This window comes from Cervus elaphus, chromosome 20, assembly GCF_910594005.1.
Source record: "Cervus elaphus chromosome 20, mCerEla1.1, whole genome shotgun sequence".
NCBI classification, from domain to species: Eukaryota; Metazoa; Chordata; class Mammalia; order Artiodactyla; family Cervidae; genus Cervus; species Cervus elaphus.
The window spans coordinates 96,105,098-96,131,060 of record NC_057834.1 but is presented as its reverse complement, the minus strand read 5'-3'; the positions used below and the strand labels follow the sequence as shown (position 1 = coordinate 96,131,060).

Sequence of the window (25,963 nt, the reverse complement as noted above, 5' to 3'; positions counted from 1 at the left end):
GACAAAGGAAAATTACTTCCATTAATTATCACTTACCTTCTTTTTTCTTAGAGCTGTTACCTAATTTATTGAAAGCACTAATTCTTTATCTACGTTCTAAGTTCAAAGCAAATAATGCTTCCCATAAAATTACACACTATAATCAGTATTTCTTAATGTCATTACTGCTTAATTGAAGCAGGATTTTTACTATTTCTTGACCCTTAATAATTAGCAAAAAATTAAACGGCATTTTTTAAATGCTTAAAAGTACACTTGCAATTACAGTTCAGGTACAAAATCAGTCAAGAAATTCCGCTTACCTCTTTCAGGGCTTTTAATAATCGAGGTCGTTTTTCTTCAACACTTTCCCTGGATTGCTGCTTAAGCTTCCTTAAAAGAGCTGTAACTAAAATTTAAATTAAAAAAAAAATTAATTTAAAATAAATTTTGCCATGTTAGACTGCTAATTATACCTCAAAAAAAATTGTGAAAAAAAAATGTCACCATGCTAAGAAACACTACTGGCTTATTACACACAGATATAATACAGATATTATGAATATGTTAGATAATACCTTTGGCAAAGCTGTTATGATCCTCAAGAAAAAATGAAAGGAGATACCTCAACATCAACTTCCAGTCATACTAGCTTTGGTGGTCTTTAATTATCAGCAAGGCTTCATCTAACTAAGTCAAGATTTCCAACCTCAGTCAGATGATGCAATGTCCTGTTGTTAACATTGATCTAAAAGATGATCTCAAAGACAGAAAATCTCAAAAATCATAATAGATATTATTTTTCTAAAAATGTAATTATCTACAAAATGTTACCAGTTACATGTGTTCTTTCACTTGAGACTGTACTTTTTCTCACATACTACCAACATAGCATAAAAAATACTAAAATGAACCCTATTCTACCTGTAAAAAGAACTTCTGACTCTAAACAAAAACCCTGAAACCCTCCACAGTGTCTTCTCAATAGTTAACAGATATTTAGACAAATTGTTTAAGTGCAAACCACAGCTTTACTACTTATTAGCTATGTCAATATGGAACACATTTAATTTCCCTAAACTTTAGTTTCTTTTTTTCATTTGTCAAGTAAGAATAAATCTATATTAAAATCTATAGTAAATCTCAAGTAAAATCTACTATAAAGAGTTACTATAGAGGCTCAATATAAACTGCTTACTACCATGCCTGCAATTAGGTAACAGGAGTTTTGTTTACTAGAATGAAGGTCTAAAACATACCAGCAAACTCAATCAATCTGTCACATTTACTGACATAAGGGAAAATATTAGCCTTGAATAAAATAAGATAAAAAAAGTATTAGTGGGGTGGAGAATGTATACATCAATACATGGTGAAAGAGAAGAGTGAAAAAGTTGGCTTAAAGCTCAACATTCAGAAAACTAAAATCATGGCAGCCGGTCCCATCACTTCATGGCAAATAGATGGGGAAACAGTGGAAACAGTGTCAGACTTTATTTTTTGGGGCTCCAAAATCACTGCAGATGGTGACTGCAGCCATGACATGAAAAGACACTTACTCCTTGGAAGGAAAGTTATGAACAACCTAGACAGCATATTAAAAAGCAGAGACATTACTTTGTCAACAAAGGTCCACCTAGTCAAGGCTATGGTTTTTCCAGTGGTCATGTATGGATGTGAGAGTTGGACTATAAAGAAAGCTGAGTGCAGAAGAATTAATGCTTTTGAACTGTGGTGTTGGAGGAGACTCTTGAGAGTCCCTTGGACTGCAAGGAGATCCAACCAGTCCATCCTAAAGGAGATCAGTCCTGGGTGTTCACTGGAAGGACTGATGTTGAAGCTGAAACTACAATACTTTGGCCACCTGATGAGAAGAGCTGACTCATTTGAAAAGACCCTGATGCTGGGAAAGATTGAGGGCACGACGAGAAGGGGACGATAGGGGATAAAATGGTTGGATGGCATCACCGACTCAATGGACATGAGTTTGGGTAAACTCCAGGAGTTGGTGATGGACAGGGAGGCCTGGCGTGCTGTGGTTCATGGGGTCACAAAGAGTCGGACACGACTGAGCGACTGAACTGAACTGATGCTAAAATGAAAACTTCAGCTACCTACATCAATCCTCAAATAAAATTCTTTTCTGGTCTATAAAATCCAAATAGTCTAAGGACCAATTACCTAGATAAATTAGGATTCTTTACAGATTCAAATTTATATGACTCTGACTAACCTTCATGTTTGTTATAATTTAATATCAAAACTATATTATCTAAGTATAGTAGAATTCTTTCTATAATTCTTCTCCACTATAAATGCAAATAGTTTAATAAATGTTTATTCAGTCTACCTTTACTTCAGATTCAAACAGATCCCCCTTCACATAAAGAACAAAAATAATTAATTTCCTAAAAAGAAAAGGTATCTTAATTAAAAGCAGAAACTATATAGTTTCCATCAACTAAATATACTATATCTGACTGAAGACATTCAATACATAGAAAATTACTAAAATGACCAAATATTATTAAAAATGTAATGACACCAACTACATATAACATAGTGATGTGTGCAAAGAAATTCCTGTTCTATGAGATTTCACACTAAAATATAACATCAACTTATGGAGACACTCAGAACACAATCAGACAAAATTATTAGCATATCTGGGGGAGTCAATATTTGTACTCCCATATTATAAGAATCTTATTAACAGTGACTGAAAATTAAAATAAAATTAGCTTTAGAGGATTTAGATGGTTTAGAATTCATGTGGCTTCTCCACTTTAGAGGATTTAGATGGTATTAGAATTCACGTGGATTCCCCAGTGGCTAAGTGGTCAAGAATCCACCTGCAATGCAGGAGCCACGGGAGACATGGGTTGATCCCTGGGTTGGAAAGATCCCCTAGAGGAGGGCATGGCAACCCACTATAGTATTCTTGCCTAGAGAATCCCATGGACAGAGGAACCTGGCAGGCTACAGCCCATAGGGTCAAAAAGAGTCAGACATGACTGTAGCGACTGAGCACACACGCACAGACAGAATTCACACAAAGATGCGAATGAAGAACTCCAATAAACCACGATTAATTTCTCTTTCCTTCTTCCCTCATATAAAGTACTTTTAAATTTTCCAGTTTGTGTGTCTAACGCCTTTGGAGTTATACCCTACTGCTCTGAGTATCACTTAAATGTGTACCTTCTACCTCCCACTTCCTTCTATGCTCCAGTCTAACTATTTCCCTTTTTGTATTTGGAGAGTTCTACCTGGATATACTGAGCTTTCCCAGTGGCTCAGCAGAAGACGTGGGCTCGATCCCTGGGTTGGGAAGATCCTCTGGAGGAGGGCACAGCAATCCACTCCAGTACTCTTGCCTGGAGAATCCCGTGGACAAAGATCCCCGGCAGACTACAGTTCATAGTGTTTCAAAGAGTCAGACACAACGGAAGCAACTCAGCACAGCAGAGCACCCTGGATGTACTACAGAAAATCAACAAACCTAACCCCGAGTTAATTAAAACCCATACTGTTCTTTTCCTTATTTTCTGTATATCAATTAATTACTGAGATAGCCATTGACCCATGATAAAGACTTTGGAATTACTCCAAATCCTTTCATTACTATCCATATCCAAGAGACAATCAACCACTGTTGATTCTTTCATTTCTCTTTCTAATCTATCCCTTACTTTTGTAAACACTGTCTCTTCTTTAAGTCAAGTTTACCACACTTGTTTTAAAGATTTTCTAAAAATCTCTTGTCTCCCTATTCAACTAAAAAGCCTTCAGGTTTATCTAATAATGTCAGTCCTGCCTTAAAGTCTTCTGAGGTTTTGTAGTGACTAGAGATTAAAACCTTGAAAAGCACATAAAGCAGATCTCAGTCGGTGCGGCTCCTTTAATGGGAAAGAAGCCTTCACTATGGTAGTCACATAGCCTCATTTAGGGAGCCACATGAAGTATACATTGTTCCCTAAAACGGGCCTTGTTCTTTACATTTCCACACCTCTACACATTCTGCTCCCATAGGCTAGAATGTCCTTGCATATGTGTTAGTCATTCAGTTGTGTGCAACTCTTTGCGGCCCCATGGACTGTAGACCATCAGGCTCCTCTGTCCATGGGATTTTCCAGGCAAGAATACTGGGGTGGGTAGCCATTCCCTTCTCCAAGGATCTACCCAACCCAGGGATTGAACCCAGGTCTCCTGCACTGGCAGGGAAATTCTTTACCATCTGAGCCACCAAGGAAGCCCTAGAATGTCCTTATCTGCCTTATTAACTCTTAAAATCATTTGAGACTCGGCTTAAATAAACCAAATACCTTGTCAAAACCAAAATTACTTTCTCCCTCATGTGCTTCCCTCTAGTACTTTGTGAATATTTCAGAATGCTGCACAATATTCATTGGTCTCTCTCCCTCAATGAAGATGAGATCCTCAACGTTAAAGTTAATTGCACATCCCTACCATGTTTCTGATGCATGTTAGGTACTTAAGAGACAACAGACAACCCCTATTCTAATGAAGCTTACTGCTTAATGGAAGTGACAGGTAGCATTTTGGCATAGTATACAGGCAGAGAAGGCTTCCTTATATTTGAACAGATCTGAAGAATTATGAGGAGCTGGGGCAAAAGGGGAAGGACATATGAATATGAGAAACTGAAAAGTCAGTAACTGACAAACAGAAACCATGTGGAAAGAACAAGATAAGGATGGAGATGAAAAAAGGACATTATCATACTAGATCTGATAAACCAAGTTAAAAGATTTTGGTCTTTATCCTAAGAAGAAGAATTTTTAAAGAGTTTTAAATAGGAAAATAGCATGACTAGAAAAATAAACTAGAAGAAAATATAATAACATATAAACAATGGTCATCACTGGGTGAAATTATTACTCTTTTTTCCTTAAAAATTTCCTAATTTTCTACAACAAATGTCATTGGTGATGGTTTAGTCATTGAATAATGTCCACTTCTTTGCAACCCCATGGACAGTAGCCTGCCAGGCTCCTCTGTCCATGGGATCTTCCAGGCAAGAATACTGGAGTGGGTTGCCATTTCCTTCTCCAAGAGAACTTCCTGACCCAGGGATCGAACCCAGGTCTCTTGCACTGCAGATGGATTCCTTACCAACTGAGTCACCAAGTAACCAAAAAGTCACCAGCTTTTTTCCTCAATAATTTTCTACAATGAATGTCATTACCTTCCTTAAAAAAATATTTTAAAGTTTTGAGCATCTCAGAAGAGTGATAATAAATAAAAATCTAATATAATACTTTTCAGAAAAATTTTAATTCTTGATTAATCTCAAATCTTCCTTGCAGTTTTAATTTTTTTCATTAATTCATTGAACAAATACATGTGCCAAGCACTGTTCTAGGTGCCAGAAATGAAATATGTTTCATTTCTGAAACATATTGATGACTTGAGTTTTCACAAAGCTTTTATGATACACTATGAGGAAAAGACACTGTGAGACAGCAAAAGAGACACAGATGTAAAGAACAGACTTTTGGACTCTGTGGGAGAAGGCGAGGGTGGGATGATTTGAGAGAACAGCATTGAATACATGTATGTTATCATATATGAAATAGATCACCAGTCCAGGTTCGATGCATGAGGCAGGGTCAGGGCTGGTGTACTGGGATGACCCTGAGGGATGGGATGGGGAAGGAGGTGGGAGGGGGGATTCATGATGGGGAACACATGTACACCCGTGGCTGATTCATGTCAATGTATGGCAAAAACCACTACAATATTGTAAAGTAATTAGCCTCCAATTAAAATTAATTAATTTTTTTAAAAAGGATTTTTTTCATTTAAAAAATGATTCATTTAAAAAAATGAATTTTTACAAAAACTATTTAAAAGTGTATTGAGTACTGCAAAGGAAAAGAGTGGACCACTTTGAAAATAGGTAAGAGAAGTTAGCTACTTAATGAGCTGGGAAAAAAAAATACAAAGTTGAAAGCCAAATGAAGACTATCAGTTCCTGATAAGGTTGCAAACCAACACACATGGCTCTCTCTTTCCTTCCAAACTAACTTTTGATGTGCTACAAAAATAAGACAGAGGCTAACAGAATCCTAAAGCTACTCTTACACAAATATATCATAATGATATATATATATATATATCTGTATAAACCATGAGTAACTCCTGGAGAGACAAAAGACAACTAGGTCTCAGTATAGTTAAGAATTAGAGCATAGTATACAGGCAGATTTGGGGAACAGACAAATAAAGGGAATCAAAAGGTACCAACATCTAGTTATATAATAAATAATTCATGGGGATATAACATACAGCATGATGACTATAGTTAACAATACTGTACTGCATATTTGAAAGTTGCTAAAAGAGTAGATCTTAAAAGCTCTCATCACAAGAAAAACAGAAGTACTGTAACTATGTATGGTGACAGGTATTAACTAGATTTATTGCAGTGATTGTTTTGCAATACACAAAAATAATCAATATATTGTACAACTGAAACTAATATAATTTTGTATGTCTAAATATTTTATTTAGGTACATTTATATATACACGGTAATATATATAGTCAAGAATAATTTATACATAAGTTTATAAGTAGCTGCAAATTTTTCAAAGTATGGAAAGTTACACCAAAAGAAAAATGTGTCAAATGCATCATTTCATGTTTTGAGAATACATAGCAACAATAGTAATTCATATTGCTTACTCATCTGTCTGTCTCCATAACTGATGGCTTCCGCCAGCGGGCTCCATCCCTGAGCATTTTTCACCTTTACTGGAGCATTGTGAGCCAAAAGTAAATGGGCACATTCTGAAACATAGAATGGTAATAATATCAAACATCATGCAATTTTCAGAATCTCTAAATTAAAAAATCATGTAAAAATTCAAGGTATCAAGTTAATATAAACAGATCTATGAAATAAGCACCGTACTATAGAGAATTAAGTAATTTTTTAAATTCCTATGTATCTAACCATGTTATCTCAAATCCTTAGATTCAAGAATTATCTATTCTAGTCCCCAAAAATAAACTGGATCTCTCTGCAAAGAAAATATTATGTTTCCTAATAGTTGTTCCCAAGGATATTTTAAGAATGCTTCCATATTATAAAAAATAACCCAAGAAACTCAAAAGTAATTTACATAAAAACTTCTACTAACTAATAAGACCCAGAAGAGGACTATCTGCAAGGTCAAATGGAAAGTTCATTATTTATTTCAAGGGGAATAAAAAGTATTTGCAAAAAAAATCACTGATGTTTCCATAAGCCCTTATTTTTCAAATTTTACAGCTTGTTTGGTTCAAAAAAATACCCAAAGGAGACAAAAACTTGTTTATAAGGACAAATCTAGACAGTCTTTCTAGTAACCAAAAAAAAAGTAAAAAGGTAATAAAATAATCAAAAAAGGTAATTTTTAAAAAAGGCATACTTGGCTCACCATCCAGCCCAGGCACAGTTGCCTGCTGAAACTTGAGGAACACTGAAGACTGCCACAGAGGCAGGATAATTACATTAAAAAAAAAAAATCTATGATCAGGACAAAAGTTCCCAAAACACTGGATTTTGGGGGGCTGGTCACACAGCATGCAGGATCTTAGTTTCCCATGCAGGATCTTAGTTCCCCAACCAGGATCAAACCTGCACCCCCTACAATGGAAGCATGGTGTTTTAACCACTGGACCACCAGGGAATTCTCAACACTGAATATTTTAGGATGCACTGAGGGATCTCAGCCTCTTGGATCTTAGCTGGTAAGTTTAGGGGTGGTGGTTTTAAATCATCACTGTCAACATTTCCAGTTATTCATGGGAAAATTAATTTACATGGTACTTCATCAATGGATTTTGTGGTTTCAACTGTTTTATCTATATAATACCTGCTGTTTCCAACTCAGTGGCTGGGGCAGGTCCAACATTTATCATTGAGGACATGTGGTAATCTGAACCAAGTCTTACAATAAGAACTAACATAATATATGACAACATGAATAAGTTTTCTATAATAGGAAAAAAAAGTCTAAGGTATATACCTTTGTATAGGTTGAGGAAATTTTTCTTAAATTAAAAATAATAAGCATATTAACATGCAGCAAAACATCTGAAACAAGGCTCATGGGAAGTTTAAGATAGCTATCCAACTTAATTCCCTAAATGAATGATTCATTCATTCAATCAGTCTTTTAGCATGTATTTATCAATGCCTATTATATGCCATTTCTAAGTGCTAGGTCCTAGATATAAGCAGTGAGAAGAAAGATAATCAGAGAGCTCACATATTATGTTAAAATATAATTAAGTAGTAAATTAAAAAATATAATGTTAAGTGCTCTGAAGGAAATAAAGAGTGTTATGACAGTTGTAATGCAAGTGAGCTGAGGTGGAGGAAGAATGGTATTAGCACTATTCCTAGTAATAGAAGAAATATCTACACTAGCAGGAAATTATATTAAGTAAGTAAAACAAATACAGAAATTTCACAAAGGTGTTTAAGAAAGTCTGCTAGTAGTATATAAAAATATATGTACACTGAAATCTCCTTTAAATAATGTTCTTCTCCATTTCAACTCAAATCCATAAGTGAAAATCTTCCTAGCCAACTTGGCCAATATATCCACCAGAAATTCAGAAAAAATTAAGACTTCACTAGTGAACAACAGGTTATTCAGTAGGTTAAGATGAGTGAAAGAAGTAAATACAAGTGGGTAAGTTGTAGGGTATCTCTAATTCAATCAACAAATGTTTGAATGCCCTGGGAATTTTTACTGTGTTTACAAATATGTATACAAACAAAAAGTGCCCTTCAACAATGAAGCCACTAAAGACACAACATATCTCTAAAGGAGAAGATAAAAGAGAACAGAGTAGCACAGACTGAACGGTGGTAGAATGTAAAATTGCTGTACAGAATTAAATATAAGGTAGATGTTTTATCTTTCACCATCTATTTCAGTCTCATGCCTATGCAACCAAATGCCAAAAATATTAAAGGGTCAAATAGGAAAAAGTAGAAAAAGAATATACAACTGGAAAAATGTAAATGGAAAATTATAAATTGATAGGTATATTAATGGCTGTACCTACTCTACATGAAAAGGACTCAGGAAGAGCAAAAACTGATATTATTTGCAGATCATGAATAAGCTAACCAAGTGTTTCCCAAAAACTCTAGTTTCTCAAGATACTTGTAAAAGAGAGAAAATACCAAATAACTACAGGGAACAATGACTCTATAATAGAAGGCTCCAATTCAGAATGTCACAATGAATATTAGCACTTCAAAAGTGCTAAGAAGGTTCACAATAAAAAAAAAAAAACCTGCTTAATATGTATTAAGCCACTATTTTCCAAATCACTATTTTCCTCTAAAATTATCTCCCATGAAACAAATGTTCTGTGAAACAATTTTGAATAGACCGATAAAATCCTATGATGAAACATAGCAAAACTTCCTCCACCAAAAATTAGGACCTAGGACAGTAAATATGTTTCATTTCACATTAAAATTCTGATAAATCTATATTTACTATTAAACTGTTAAATTTAGAAGAGCAATTAGATGGTATCAAATTAATTATGACTATCACAAAGACAGGAGAGAAGCAGGCTACATGTTAGCTAACTTTGATTTAGACTATTTTCTTTTCAAATGATTCACAGTGAAAACAGAGCAATGCAGGTCACCATAATGATTAGGAATTCAGGCTTTGACCTAAGATACTCCAAGTTTAAGTCAAAACTCTGCTACTTCTCCCTGGGAAAGTTGCTTAACATCTCAGAGCTAACTTTTTTCATCTGTAAAATGGGGACAATGATAGTATCTTCCTCACATGATTGCTATGTTAAATAAGTAAACATGTATAAAGCCCTGAAAAAGCATCTAGCACATTGTAAATGAATACATTTCAGTTATTTTCTAAAGTTCTGATCCAATGTTCTTCAAAAGAAGGTATGAGCCTTTATTGGTCAAATTTAGCCAACTGTATCTTTCTTTTCACCAAAGTAGCTATACTAGAGATGACTATCATGGTCTGCCCTACCAATAGTCCTGCTAAATATTCTTCCTCTGCATTCCTGATACCCTCCTCTACCCCAACTCTCTCCCAGTCAGTCTCACTAAAGCTAATTTTATATGACTAACTACATATTCCAAACACAGTTCATGAGGTCGCTAGTCACTCATCACTGTGACTTGGCTGAAGATGAACTAGCCCAATCAAACTTTCTGTTCAGAAATTCAGGAACCTAAGAAATTGAACTATTTGGTGGAGAACACTGAAATCAGAAAGCCTTCAAGATTTAGGAACTTAGAACAGTTATTTTGGGTCATCGTCAGTTTCAATAAACAGAGAAAAATCAATCAAGAAAAGCCAGAATACTATATATATATAAATAAAGAACAGTAGATACACCATAAGAAACAGACAAGATGATTGATATAGATGGATAGATAAACATACATATATGAAGGGAAGGAAGGAGGAAGGTTGCGGGCAGGGAGGGAGGAAAGGAAGGGAAGAGAAAGAGAGGGAGGAAGTAAAGAAGGGAGGGGAGAGACAGGAGGAAGGGGGAAATGATTGCTGACCTCCCAAACTATCTTTGTTACTACTTTTCCTGAGACATAGATAGTCCCCATAGCTTGAATTTAATATATAGCCTCTTAATGAATCTCTCTTTACTTAAAAGTTACTTGAGTGAGTCTCTTCTCTGTACGGAGGAAATAAACAGCATAACTAACTAAAACTTTGAGTCTCCAGTTTTGTTGTTGCTGTTCAGTCCCTAAGTCATGTCTGACTCTTTGCAACCCCAAGGACTGCAGCACGCCAGGCTTCCCTGTCCTTCACTATCTTCTGGAGTTTGTTCAAATTCATGTCCACTGAGTCCGTGATGCTATCTAACCATCTCATCCGCTGCTGCCCTCTTTTCCTTTTGCTTTCAGTCTTTCCCAGCATCAGGGTCTTTTTCAATGAGTCAGCTCTTAGCATCAGGTGGGCAATTTATGTAGTATTAAAATCTAAATTAAATTTCCTACAAATCATGTTTCACATAAACACATGAACTTAAACTAACAAAAGAATTTTGTTTTTCAACAAGCAAGTTCTAGTAATATCTTTCAGATCAAACTTCACAGCAACAGCTATTTTATAGTATATAACAATTACAGATGTATATGGTTAGAACATCAGAAAAGTGTTAAAAAATTATCTTGTTTAAAAATTCAACAGTATATGCTTTCCAAAGATTTTTATCAAACACATCCAAAATTTTAAAATCGAGCACTCAGAAGGTTGCCAATCAGCTACCTAGAATCCTCACTTTTCAAGATAACTGGGAATCCAGATAATTATGGCATCTAGGGATAGGCTTAAAAAGTAGATCTTTTGGGACTTCCCTGGTGGTCCAGTGGCTAAGGCTCCATGCTCCCCCTGCAGAGGGCAGAAATTCCATCCCTGGTCTGGGAACTAAGATCTCACGTGCTGCAACTAAGACCCAGTGCAGCCAAATAAATAAATAATTTTTTTTAAAAAAAGGAGATTTTTTTAAACCATCTGTCTATGAGCTGTTTTTTTGTTCTGAAGAATAAACAAGTACTAACTTGTTATTATCTATCATAATAATCCTAGACTTATGAGTTTATAAAAAAATAGTCCATATTAAAGAATCTTATAAAACTATGAATACTAAAAATATTATAATAATTAATAAAACTTAATATTTGGAAACAAGAGTCTCCTGATATTATACTTACTTGAAAAATTACCAAACAAGAAAAAAAGTTTCAAAAGGCATAAAGGTTAGTATAAGACGTCCACTAACTCTTTGAAAAAAGTGCTATGAAAAATGAGAAAGTATTTGTGTTTTGTAACATACTGAATCCTAGACTCAATTAGCAAATCAAATAATCAGGTGAATGTTTTAAAATTCAAAACATAAAACTCATCTTAAAATTTTAAAACTGACTATACAAGTATGAAGTCAGTTTAAAACTGATTCAGTTCAGTTCAGTCACTCAGTTGTGTACGACTCTTTTTGACCCATGGACTGCAGCACACCAGGCCCCCCTGTCCATCGCCAACTCCCGGAGTTTACTCAAACTCATCTCCATTGAGTCGGTGATGCCATCCAGCCATCTCATCCTCTGTCGTCCCCTTCTTCTCCTGCCCTCAATCCCTCCCAGCATCAGGGCCTTTTCCAATGAGTCAGCTCTTCGCATGAGGTGGCCAAAGCACTGGAGTTTCAGCTTCAACATCAGTCCTTCCAATGAACACCCAGGACTGATCTCCCTAAGGATGGACTGGTTGGATCTCCTTGCAGTCCAAGGGACTCTCAAGAGTCTTCTCCAACACCACAGTTCAAAAGCCATCAATTCTTTGGTGCTCAGCTTTCTTTAAAGTCCAACTTTCACATTCATACATGACTACTGGAAAAACCGTAGCCTTGACTAGACGGACCTTTGCTGGCAAAGTAATGTCTCTGCTTTTTAACATGCTGTCTAAGTTGTTCACAACTTTCCTTCCAAGGAGTGTCTTTTAATTTCATGGCTGCAGTCACCCTGCAGTAATAAAACTGATTATACATGACTATACAACAACAAAAAAAGAAAATATCTACTAACCTTTATTTCCTAACATCACAGCAAGATGTAAAGGAGTGTTTCCTAAAACAGAAACAAAAACAAATCAGATTAGTATAAAAACACTGGGAAAATTATTTTTAAATGGTTTCAGCTCCTTCAGAAAGTTCACTGACAAATTTTAAGCAAAAATAATGTGACTACAATGTGATCCTGCTTGTGTGGTAAAGTCAAGGTGAGAGGACGCAATGGTTTCTAAACACAGCATATCCTACTTGTCTTTCCCCCACCTCCCATGAAAAATATCCATTTTGCTCTTGGGACTTTCCCCTCAAATAGATGTCAGATTCCTTTGCTGCTAATTTCTCTGTATCTACCTTTGTTCATTCAGCACACAGTTTAAATACCTACTACACACTCATCCGTGCTCATTTCAGTAAGATTCAATCCTGTCCTCAAGTTTTAAAAAAATAAAAGAAATGAAAACACTAACTGGAAAAAATATATTCACCCCCATGTTCACTGCAGCATTATTTACAATAGCCAAGATATGGAAGCAACCTAGGTGCCCATCGACAAACAAACAGATAAAATGTGTGTGTGTCTGTATGTATGACACATTCAATGGAATGTTATTTGGCCATTAAAAAAAGAATGGAATCTTGCCATCTGCAGCAACATAGATGGACCGTGCGGGCATTATGCTAAATGAAATAAGTCAGATAGAGACAAATACCATACAATCTCACCTATATGTGGAATTTTTAAAAATACATACATACATGCATACATATATATATATATGTATGTATACATACACACACACACACACACACACACACAGAACAAACTGGTGACTGACAAAGGTGAAGAGTGGGAGAGCAGGTGAAATGAGTGAAGAGAATTAAAAGGTACAAACTTTCAGTTAAAAAATTAAGTCATGGGGATGTAACATATGGCATGGTTACTATTATACTGCATTTGAAAGTTGTTAAACGTAGACCTTAAAAGCTATCATCACAAGAAAAAAAATATTTTGAACTATGTATGGCGATGTATATTAATCAGACTTCTTGTGGTAATCATTTCACTATATACAAACACGAAAACATTAGGTTATATACCTGAAAGTAATAAAATGTATATCAATTATACTTCAATTAAAAAAAAAAAGAGTATATTGCAAAGGTAAACAATTTCCTCTGTCTCAGTATGCTAAATCTAGGTGGGTCTGTAGAAGATACATTTTCTGTTTTGCTAAAATCAGTACCTTGTTATTATAAACAGTTGTTTCTGATCAGCTCCAGAGAAAAAGAAATCTACATATACAAGTATCAATTTCCAATCTGATTGGTCTACAATAAGATTGTCTTCCATCTTTTCTAAATATTGAACTAATTTCATGTGTTGCATTCACATTCTATGACAATCTCTATCAAAACCAAAAAGCAGTCACAAAAAGTAAACAAAACTTGTTGACAAACTGATGCCATAAACAGCTCAACACTAGGCCAAACCCAAAGCCTTTACTTTGGACTTTCATTTCTAATTCCCGTTTCAATCTCCTCTCTAAACTGGAAAAATAATTTTAAAACAAAAACTTGACCATGTTGCAGTTTCACTTAAAAGGCTTGACCGTGGTCCACAGTTTATCTTTAACATGGCATAAAAGGTTCTTGAGATAAGCCCTTACCTTCCTTCCTTCTGTTTTCTTTCTTACCCCATATTTCATCTGAATTGCATGCAATAAACTCTCCAATAGCCGAGATTCTTGATATTTTACACACATTTTGTTAATTCTTCCTAAATATTCCTCCCCATTGGCCTAGCAAGTTAATACTCACCTTTTAGGGCTTAACTCAAACATCATCTATCCACTGAAGCCTTCTCCAGACAATCAGATGTCCCTCTGCACTGCTCCCAGAGCACTCTATGCCTCTTTATTGAAGCACTTTTCACACTAAACTATACTTTTTATTTTATGTAGAAACATCTGTCCCCTTTATTAGACATTAACCTCAGTGCAACTAGATACATATTTTGTTCATTTATGTATATAAAATGCTTCCAATACACATATAACATTCAAAATACAGTCAGTAAGCATTCGTGAATGAAAGCATGAGAAAAAGCTCTGACTGATAGCAACAAACCCTAAAAATATCACTAAAATGCAAAAGGCATTACCTTAGGCAAGGGTTGCACACTCAAATATTTCCATAATTGGGTAATGTAACTGTAAAAGTTTTCATATTATTTTTCCTAAATGTTTATAAGAATATGCTTATAAAACCATTTAGCCCTTGAATTTCCTTTGAGTGAACATTTTTATTATGGATTCATAATGACAAGAGTACTGATGTTTCCTAATTCCTTTTTGTGTACAATTTGACAATGTTTTTCTAGGATTCTGTCTATGTCATCTAAATTGTCATCTATTGTCATACATTTTGTTCATAAATATCCTTCTGTGATTTATCAATGACATTAAAATTTATGCAGATGCCCCACTTTTCATTCATATCTGTTATTGGTGTTTCTTATTTGATCAGTCTGAGGTTAATTTTACACACCTTTTTAAAGGACAAAGTTTTGGCATGTTGCTACTGAACGTCTGTTCTAAATAACTGTTGCTTTTATTACTTCTTTTATTCTGTTATTTGGGTAAAATAGACTTAAATTGGGAAATTAAGTAAATTAAGTTGTTCTTTTCCTAATTTCTCAAAATGGATTCTTAGATGCATGGTTTTTCACCATTTCCTAATATCTTTATCTTTTGATTACTAATCTCTAGTTTAATTGCAAGGTGATCAGAGAACAGACTCAATATAATCTCAATCTGAAACATGTTGAAAGTTGCTTTATGGTTAAGTTTAGTCAATTTTGTAAATGTTTTCTGTATGTTTGAAAACAACAAGTAACCTGAGAGTTTTGGGTGCAACATTTCAAATAAATATACTAGGTCCAGTTTGTGTTATTCATATTTTTTGTATCCTTACTGGTTTTCTTGTCAGCTTATTGTTAAAAAAAGAAGAAAGCTAAAATCTCCCACTATAATGGAGATCTCTATATCTTCTTCTATTTCTAGCAATTTTTGCTTGGTATATTTTCAGCCTATGTAATTAATTACAAACCAAATCCTTGAATACTTTCCTGGTTCAATTAATGATTTTTTCATCTTGAAGCACCTCTCTTTATCTCAGGTATTTTCTGCTTTAAATTCTACTATGATGTTAATGGTGACCCACTCAGGTTTCATTCCTGGGTCAGGAAGATCCCCTGGAGAAGGGCATGGCAACCCACTCCAGTATCCTTGCCTGGAGAATTCCATGGACAGAGGAGCCTGGGAGGCTACGGTCTATGGGGTGCAAGAGTTGGACATGACTACACTACAACCACATGATGTTAACACAACTATACCAATTTTTTGACTGGTATTTACATGGAATATATTTTTCACTCCTTTCACTTTGAATTTTTATATGTTGTTGTACTTCAGATGTGTTCGAACTGTATGCAGCTGGGTGTTTTTTCATACAGTAAGGTAGTATTTATCATTTAACTGTTAGAGCATTTAATCCAGTCTCATATATTATACTTAATCATACTGAAGTGAAAGTTGTTCAGTCGTGTCTAACTCTTTGCCATCCCACAAACTATAGAGTCCATGGAATTCTCCAGGCCAGAATACTGGAGTGGGTAGCCGTTCCCTTCTCCAGTGCATCATCCCAACCTAGAGATGGAGCCCAGGTCTACGCACATGGCAGGCGAATTCTTTACAGCTGAACAATACTAGGGATATTACTGGAGTATAACTCTACCATCCAGCATTGTGCATTCTACCATATTTTCAACATTTGTCTTGCCAGTTCCACACTTCTTTTTCTCATCTTCCTACCTTTTTCTAAATTGACTATTTTCATATTTCCATTTTGGTTTTCTGTCTGTGGATGGAACGTATATATTTATTTTACTATTTTTACAGTGGTTATCCTAGACATGCACTGTCCTATATGGTAGCTACATGGAATGTGAAGTCAAGTGGGCCTTAGGAAGCATCACTACGAACAAAGCTAGTGGAGGTGATGGAATTCCAGCTGAGCTATTTCTTTTTTTTTTTTTTTTTAATTTTTTATTAGCTGGAGGCTAATTCCTTCACAACATTTCAGTGGGTTTTGTCATACATTGATATGAATCAGCCATAGATTTACGCGTATTCCCCATCCCGATTCCCCCTCCCACCTCCCTCTCCACCCGATTCCTCTGGGTCTTCCCAGTGCACCAGGCCCGAGCACTTGTCTCATGCATCCCACCTGGGCTGGGGATCTGTTTCACCATAGATAGTATACATGCTGTTCTTTTGAAATATCCCACCCTCACATTCTCCCACAGAGTTCAATAGTCTGTTCTGTATTTCTGTGTCTCTTTTTCTGTTTTGCATATTACACGCCAGTCAGGATGGCTGCTATCCAAAAGTCTACAAGCAATAAATGCTGGAGAGGGTGTGGAGAAAAGGGAACCCTCTTACACTGTTGGTGGGAATGCAAGCTAGTACGGCCGCTATGGAAAACAGTGTGGAGATTTCTTAAAAAACTGGAAATAGAACTGCCATATGACCCAGCAATCCCACTTCTGGGCATACACACTGAGGAAACCAGATCTGAAAGAGACACGTGCACCCCAATGTTCATTGCAGCACTGTTTATAATAGCCAGGACATGGAAGCAACCTAGATGCCCATCAGCAGATGAATGGATAAGGAAGCTGTGGTACATATACACCATGGAATATTACTCAGCTGTTAAAAAGAATTCATTTGAACCAGTCCTAATGAGATGGATGAAACTGGAGCCCCTTATACAGAGTGAAGTAAGCCAGAAAGATAAAGAACATTACAGCATACTAACGCATATATATGGAATTTAGAAAGATGGTAACGATAACGATAACCAGCTGAGCTATTTCAAATCCTGAAAGATGATGCTGTGAAAGTGCTGCACTCAGTATGCCAGCAAATTTGGAAAACTCAGCAGTGGCCACAGGACTGAAAAAGGTCAGTTTTCATTCCAATCCCAAAGAAAGTCAATCCCAAAGAATGTCCAAACTACTGCACAATTGCACTCATCTCACACGCTAGTAAAGTAATGCTTAAAATTCTCCAAGCCAGGCTTCAGCAATACGTGAACCGTGAACTTCCAGATGTTCAAGCTGGTTTTAGAAAAGGCAGAAGAACCAGAGATCAAATTGCCAACATCCACTGGATTACTGAAAAGGCAAGAGAGTTCCAGAAAAACATCTATTTCTGCTTTATTGACTATGCCAAAGCCTTTGACTATGTGAATCACAATAAATTGTGGAAAATTCTGAAAGAGAGGAGAATACCAGACCACCTGACCTGCCTCTTGAGAAACCTGTATGCAGGTCAGGAAGCAACAGTTAGAACTGGACATGGAACAACAGACTGGTTGGTTCCAAATAGGAAAAGGAGTACATCAAGGCTGTATATTGTCACCCTGCTTATTTAACTTATGCAGAGTACATCATGAGAAATGCTGGGCTGCAAGAAGCACAAGCTGGAATCAAAATTGCTGGGAGAAATATCAATAACCTAAGATATGCAGAAGACACCACACTTATGGCAGAAAATGAATAAGAACTAAAAAGCCTCTTGATGAAAGTGAAAGAGGAGAGTGAAAAAGCTGGCTTAAAGATCAACATTCAGAAAACTAAGATCATGGCATCTGGTCCCATCACCTCATGGGGAATAGATGGGAAGACAGTGGAAACAGTGTCAGACTTTATATTTTTGGGCTCCAAAATCACTGCAGATGGTGACCGCAGCCATGAAATTAAAAGACGCTTACTCCTTGGAAGGAAAGTTATGACCGACCTACACAGCATATTAAAAAACAGAGACATTACTTTGTCAACAAGGGTCCGTCTGGTCAAGGCTATGGTTTTTTCAGTGGTCATGTATGGGTGTGAGAGTTGGACTGTGAAGAAAGCTGAGCACCGAAAAATTTATGCTTTTGAACTGTCGTGTTGGAGAAGACTCTTGAGAGTCCCTTGGACTGCAAGGAGATCCAACCAGTCCATCCTAAAGGAGATCAGTCCTGAATATTCATTGGAAGAACTCATGCTGAAGCTGACACTCCAATACTTTGGCCACCTGATGCGAAGAAATGACTCACTGGAAAAGACCCTGAGGCTGGGAAAGATTGAAGGCGGGAGGAGAAGGGGACAACAGAGGATGAGATGGTTGGATGGCATCACCGCCTCTAGGACATGAGTTTGAGTAAGCTCTGGGAGCTGGTGATGTACAGGGAAGCCTAGCATGCTGCAGTCCATGGGGTCACAAAGAGTCAGATATGACTAAGTGACTGAACTGAACTGAACTGGGCTCTTAAATCTCTGAATTGGTATCTTTCATCAATTTTTGAAAATTCTCAGCAATTGTCTCCTCACATATTTGTTTAGCCCCATATCCTCTCTCTTCTCTCCTGGTGTTCAATTAACATAGAACTGCTCTTATCTTTTTAATTTTTTAAAAAATTTCTTTCCCTTTTTCATTGTATTTTCTTCTGACTTATTTCCAAGATCATAAGTTTGGTCTTCTTTAGGATCTAAACTGTTATTAAGCACATTTATTTAGTTTTTAATTCAGGATTATACATTTCCATTTAAGAATTTCTACTTAGTTCTTTTCCAGATATTTTATTTCAATTTTCATAGTTCCCAATTCTCTACTAAAATATTCAACCCTCTCATCCTCCAAGAAAATCATAAACACTGTCATTTAAAGTCTCTGTCCATACAAACTACTATACATAAAACAGATAAACAACAAGGTCCTACTGTAAATAGCACAGACAGCTATATTCAGTATCTTATAGTAAACTATAATGGAAAAAATCTGGAAGAGTATGCATATGAACAATTGAACCACTTTGCAATACACCAGAAACTAATATAACATTCTAAATCAACCATACTTCTATCAAATAATAAAAAATAGTCTCTATCTAATAATAATTACAATAAATGAAGCTCTGATGATTGTTTCTCTTATTGCTTCTCTTTGGTTCTCATTCATGTTGTCCAGTTTCCCTGTAATGCTGGCCATCTTTAATTATAAGTTGAATGTGATATTTAACTAACTCCTTATGCAAAAATCTTGAAGCCTAAGAAACAAATCCTTCAGAGACTTTCATTTGCTTCTGCCATATGGCTGGGGGTACTAGACTAACCCAGGGACTGACACTTTTTTCTGGCCCTCATGACTCAAAGTATGATTCACCCTGTATCAGAGCTGATTTACCTGCAACTGACCCTTATTCCCAAGCTGTAGCTCTTTAAGTTTTCATCCCAAAGACCAGCATGTTTAAGAGATACCCCACACCTGGTAGGCCCTGAAAGTGAAAGTGTTAGTCACTCAGTCGTGTCCAGCTCTTTGCAACCCCATGGACTATAGCACTCCAGGCTACTCTGTCCATGTAATTCTCCAAGCAAGAACACTGGAGTGAATAGCTATTTCCTTTTCCAGACCTTCCCAATCCAGGGATTGAACCCGGGTCTCCTGCACTGCAGGCAGATTCTTTACCACCAAGCCACCAGGGAAGCCCAATCTCTATCTTTTGTCCTCTTAGCTCACTGAGACTGTCAAAAATACCACTCAGCCTCTTAACCACTTCTTCAGGATTCACAAAAGCTACTTAGGGTAAAAATAACCTCAAGTGTTAGGCTCCCTTCTTTGGGTTTTCATCTTCTGCCAGATCTTGGACCAAGGGTTCCTTCCTACCTCATTAGATCTTCAATGCCCTTAAAGTAGAATATTTTATTCTTTGTTGTTGTTGTTCAGTCACCCGATTGTGTTCTATTCTTTGTGACCCCGTGGACTGCAGCATGCCAGGCCTCCCTGTCCCTCACCATCTCCCGGACTTTGCCCAAGTTCATGTTCATTGCATTGGTGATGCCATCCAGACATCTCATCCTCTGACACCCTCTTCTCCTGCCCTCAATCTTTCCCAGCATCACGAACTTTTCCAGTCATCTGTTTGCATCAGATGACCAAAATACTGGAGCTTCAGCATCAGTCCTTCCAATGACTATTCAGGGTTGATCTCCCTTAAGATTGACTAGTTTGATCTCCTTGCTGCCCAAGGGACTTTCAGGAATCTTCCCCAGCACCACAGTTCGATGGCATCAATTCTTTGGCATTCTCTGTCTTCTTTACCGTACAACTCTCACAATCACACGTGACCACTGAGAAGACCATAACCTTGACTATATGGACCTTTGTTGGCAGAGTAATGTCTTTGCTTTTCAACACACTGTCTAGGTTTGTCATCGCTTTCCTGCCCAGAAGCAATCATCTTCTGAGTTCATGGCTGCAGTCACCGTCCACAGAGATTTTGGAACCCAAGAGGAAATCTGTCACTACTTCCACCTTCTCCCCTATTTGCTATGCAGTAATGGGTCCGAATGCCATGATATTAGCTTTTTTAATATTTAGTTAAGCCGGCTCTTTCACTCTCCTTCACCCTCATCAAGAGGCTCTTTAGTTCCTCTTTGCTTTCTGCAATTAGAAAGCAAATCATTCACACATGAGACTGTTCATGTTTCTCCCACCTATCTTGATTCCAGCTTTTAACTCATGCAGCCCAGCATTTCTCATGTGCTCAGCGTATAGGTTAAACAAACAGGGTGACAGCAGACAGCCCTGTCATACTCTTTTCTCGATCTTAAACTAGTCAGTTGTTCCATACAGAGTTCTAACTGTTGCTCCTTGACCTGCACATGTGTTTCTCAGGAGACAGGTAAGATGTCTGGTATTCTCATCTCTCTAAGGGCTTTCCAGTTTGTCAGGATCCACAGTCAAAGGCTTTAACGTAGTCAGTGAAACAGAGAGAGATGTTTTCTGAAATTCCCTTGCTTTCTCTATAATCCAGCAAATTTTGCCAATTTGACCTCTAGTTCCTCTCCCTTTTCTAAACCCAGCCTGGACACAGGGAAGTTGTTGGTTCACATAATGCTGAAGCTTAGCATGCAATATTTTAAGCATGACCTTACTATCATGGGGGATAAGTGTGACTGTCCAATGGTTAGCACATTCATTGGTACTACCCTTCTTGGGACTTGGGATGAGGAGTGACCGTTTCCAGTCCTGTGGCCACTGCTGGGTCTTCCAGATTTGCTGACATAATGAATGCAAAACCTTGATGGCATCGTCCTTTAGGGATCTGAATAGTTCTGCTGGGATTTTATTCTTATTTGCTTCTAAAGAAGACTGGTCCTAATTATCTAGCTCATCAATAGAGGCAGAAGTCCTACTTTGATTTTATTTGTTAACTTTTCTCTATCTTCATTAATACTTTGCTATTTTTTATACTTTTTTGATGAGTGCATAAAGACGCAATAACTTTATGAGTGCTAATGATCATGCCTTCTATCAAAATAGAATTACTCTCTTAGCACTTTCAAATCACTTTACCTCAAATTCAATTTTATCAGCAATTGACACTCATAGCTTTCTTTCCTTTACCACCAACACAACAATAAAACACGATTTTCACTATTCTCCAAGTATGTATGAAAGTCCTTTTCTTCACTTTAGTTACCAGATGTCATAGTTACTATTTTTGGAATTTCTTCACTACTGTTTTCTCTTAGTAGCAAATGTCATACCTTAAGACCATGAACCAGGGAAGACACATGACTCAAACCCAACTAGTCTGATACCCAATTAGAAAACTGCTAACATACAATAGTATGTAAGTTTCAGGTGTATAACACAGTGATTCACAATTTTAAAGGTTATATTCCATTTATAGCTATTACAAAGTATAGGCTATATTGCCTGTATTATATTATATACCCTTATAGCTTATTTATTTTGTACATAGTGGTTTGTATCTCTTATTCTGCTACCCTCCTCTTATCTCCTTCTGCTTCTCCCTACTGATAACCATTAGCTTGTTCTCTATATCTGCGACTGTTTATTTTTTGTTATATTCACTGGTTCTATTTTACTTTTTAGAATCCACATTTAAGTAATACCATACAGTATTTGTCTCTGACTTATTTCACTTCAAGTTCATCCATGTTGCTACAAATAACAAAATTTCACTTTTTTATCACTGAATAATATTCCATTGTATATAAATCACATCTTCACCCATTCATATTTGATGGACACTTAGGTTGCTTTCATATTTTGGCAACTGTAAAGATATGAACACTGGGGGTGCATGTATCTTTTCAAATAAGTGTTTACAGTTTCATTCAGATAAATACCCAAGAGTAAAACTGCTGGTTCTATTTTTAGTTTTTTGAGAAACCCCCTTACTGTTTTCCATAGCAGCCACAGTAGGTTCCTAACAACAGTGTAGGTTCCCTTTTCTCCATATCCTTGTGAGCATCTGTTATTTGTGTTCTTTTAATTTTTATTAGAGTACAGTTGATTTACTATTTGTGTTCTTTCTGATGACAGCCATTCTGACAAGTGTGAGATGATTGTGATTTTAATTTGCATATCTCTGATAATTAACATGCCTCTTAGAAATCTGTATGTCTTTGGAAAACTGTTTATGCAGACCTTCTGCACACTTTTTAATTAGGTTTTTTTCTTTTTTGATGTTGAGTTGTATGAACTGTTTATGTATTTTGGATATTAACCCCTTGTTGGTCAGATCATGTGCAAATATTTTCTCCCATTCCACAGGTAGTCTTCTCATTTTGTTAATGGTTTCTTTTGCTATGCAAATGCTTTCTGGTTTAATTAGGTCCCGTTTGTTTATTTTTATTTTTTTTGCTTAGGCAACGTATCAAAAAAATATTGCTACTATTTACATCAAAGAGTGTTTTGCCTATGTTTTCTTTTAGGAAGTATTGGTCTTACATTTAGGTCTTTAATTCATTTTGAGTTTATTTTAGTAAATATACGGTGTCAGAAACTGTTCTAATCTCATTCTTTGACATGTAAGCTGGCCAGTTTTCCCAGCATCACTTATTAAAGAGACTGTCTTTTCTCCATTGTGTATTCTTGCCTCCTCTGTCATAGACTAATTGATCAACCTGGGTTTATTTCTGAGCCTTCTGTTCTGTTCCATTGATCTAAATGTCTCTTTTTGTGCCAATATCATACTGTTTGATTACTGTAGTTTTATAGTAGTCTGAAGTCAGGAAGCTTGATTCCTCCAGTTCTGTTCTTCTTTCTCAAGATTTCTTTTGCTAATCAGGGTCTTTTGTGTTTCCATACAAATTTTAGAATTATTCATTCTAGTTCTATGGAAAACACCCTTGGTGTTTTGATAAGGATTGCAATAAATCTGTAGGCTTCTTTGGGTGGTACAGCCATTTTAACAATATTAATTCTTCCAAACCATGAACACGGTATATCTTTCTGTCTGTGTATTTAGTCTTCAATTTCTTTCATCAGGGTCTGATAGTTTTCCGAGTACAGGTCTTTTACCTCCTTAGGGAGGTTTACTCCTAGGCGTGTGTGTGTGTTAGTCACTCAGTCATGTCCGATTCTTTCCAACCCCATGGACTGTAGCCCGCCAGGCTCCTCTGGCCATGGAATTCTCCAGGAAAGAATACTGGAGTGGATTGCCACTGCCTTCTCCAGAGGATGTTCCCAACCCAGGAATCGAACCTGGGTCTCTCACACTGTGGGCAGATTTTTTACTGACTGAGGTACCAGGAAAGTCCACTGGAGTAGGCTGCCATTTTCCTTCTCCAGGGCATCTTCTAGACCCAGGGATCAAATCCAGGTCTCCTGCACCACAGGAAGAGTCTTTACTGTCTGAGGCACCAAGGAAGCATCTCTTATTTCTAGGTATTTTATTCTTTTTGATGCAGTCGTAAAGAGGTCAGTACTTTTATTTCTCCTTTAGGTCCATTTTTGCTTCACTGATTTATTCAGTGGTTATGAGCCATTTCCTTACCTGTTATGGATTATATGTCTCTCAAAATTTGAAACAAGTTTTTCTTTTTTAGAAACTTGCTCTCAAGATTATAATCATATATGCTATAGTTTTTGTTAGACTTATCTATGGTATATTTAACTTGTTTTAATGTTCACTATCAGCCCTTTTCTGACTCACGTCTCCTTTTTGGGAATTGTCATATAAATTCACCTCTTGTGATGTAGGATACTTCTTTGAGTATTTCTCAGGAATGATATGATGATTGGCCTATCTTTTAGGATTTTACTGTTGCTTTCACAAGTGAGTACTTGACTAGAAAAAATCCTACAGTTATAAGATGGTGTATCAAGTATGTTTTAACATTGCAGACGTAAAATGTTTTCTTCTTTTCCTCTCTATTTATAGCTTTGGGTATGGCCTCTGATCCATTTCTTCTGTTTTATTCTCTGGAAATACATATTATTCATAGCACAAAATCTATACATATATATTCCATATTTAACTCATCCTTCATTCTTTTAATCTGTCTCCATTTCCTCTACAGTCTTTGTTTTCAAATTAGTTTTGTACAGCATTTAATTTCCTTTACGGTCAAGCCTTTTTTACTGTATTCAATTTAGATATTTTTAAATGAAGTGACTATGTTTTTTTAAATTTCCATAGTATCTTGATAATTTGGACTGTTTTCTTCACATCATGATTTACCAGTTTTAAAGAAACAAACTGCTTTATGTGTTACTACATGGCAATTATTTTCTAAACTTCTATTTCTTACATTTCTTAATAGAGACTTAGGATACTTATATTGATGCTTTTTTAATAATAACCATTTTCAAAGACTCTCAAATGGATTTTTTTTTTTCTGCTTTTCCATCCTGGAATGATTCATTCAGATCTAGTATGGGAAAGGGCAAGCATACTGCCCTTGCTTTTCTCTCAGTGTCCAAGAGAAAAAGCAGCAGAAACTCCTCTACACACTGAAGCTAAAAGAACAAACTGATATTAAAGTACTTTCCTATGACATTCTAAATAATACAAAGAAATCAAACAGCTGAGGGATTGAGGAGTTGCTGCATGTAACTCAAAAGAGGAGGAGAATGGTACAAGGCTTCTACTCCAAAAACTAGAAAATACTATTGAAAAAAATTAAATAATACCTAAATACCCCAAATTCATGGATTAAATATTGTTAAGATGACAATGCTCCCTAAATTGGTTCATAAACTCAAAGCACTCTCCATTAAAACCCAGCTGGTTTTTTGTCAAAAATTGACAAGATGATCCAAAAATTCATACAAAAATTCAAAGGACCCAAAATATTCAAAACAATCTTGGGAAAAAACCAACAAAGTTGGAGAACTCATACTTTCCAATTTCAAAACTTACAACAAAACCACAATAATCAATATAGTATTCACTTGCATAAGGACAGAAGTATATATCATACCATCAAAAATTAACTTAAAAAAAGATCACAG

General features: G+C 36.2%; 1 protein-coding gene across 1 annotated transcript in view; it reads right to left on the bottom strand.

Annotated features, from left to right (window-relative positions):
• ANKRD13C (ankyrin repeat domain 13C) overlaps positions 1–25,963 on the bottom strand; it is a 91,162-nt gene that overhangs the window by 48,111 nt on the left and 17,088 nt on the right. Inside the window, exons 2-4 of the mRNA XM_043876598.1 lie at positions 12,601–12,642; positions 6,690–6,794; positions 303–388 (exon numbers count right to left, since the gene is read on the bottom strand). Of these exons, the coding sequence (XP_043732533.1) occupies positions 303–388; positions 6,690–6,794; positions 12,601–12,642 (233 nt within the window). The remainder of the gene's footprint in view (positions 1–302; positions 389–6,689; positions 6,795–12,600; positions 12,643–25,963) is intronic.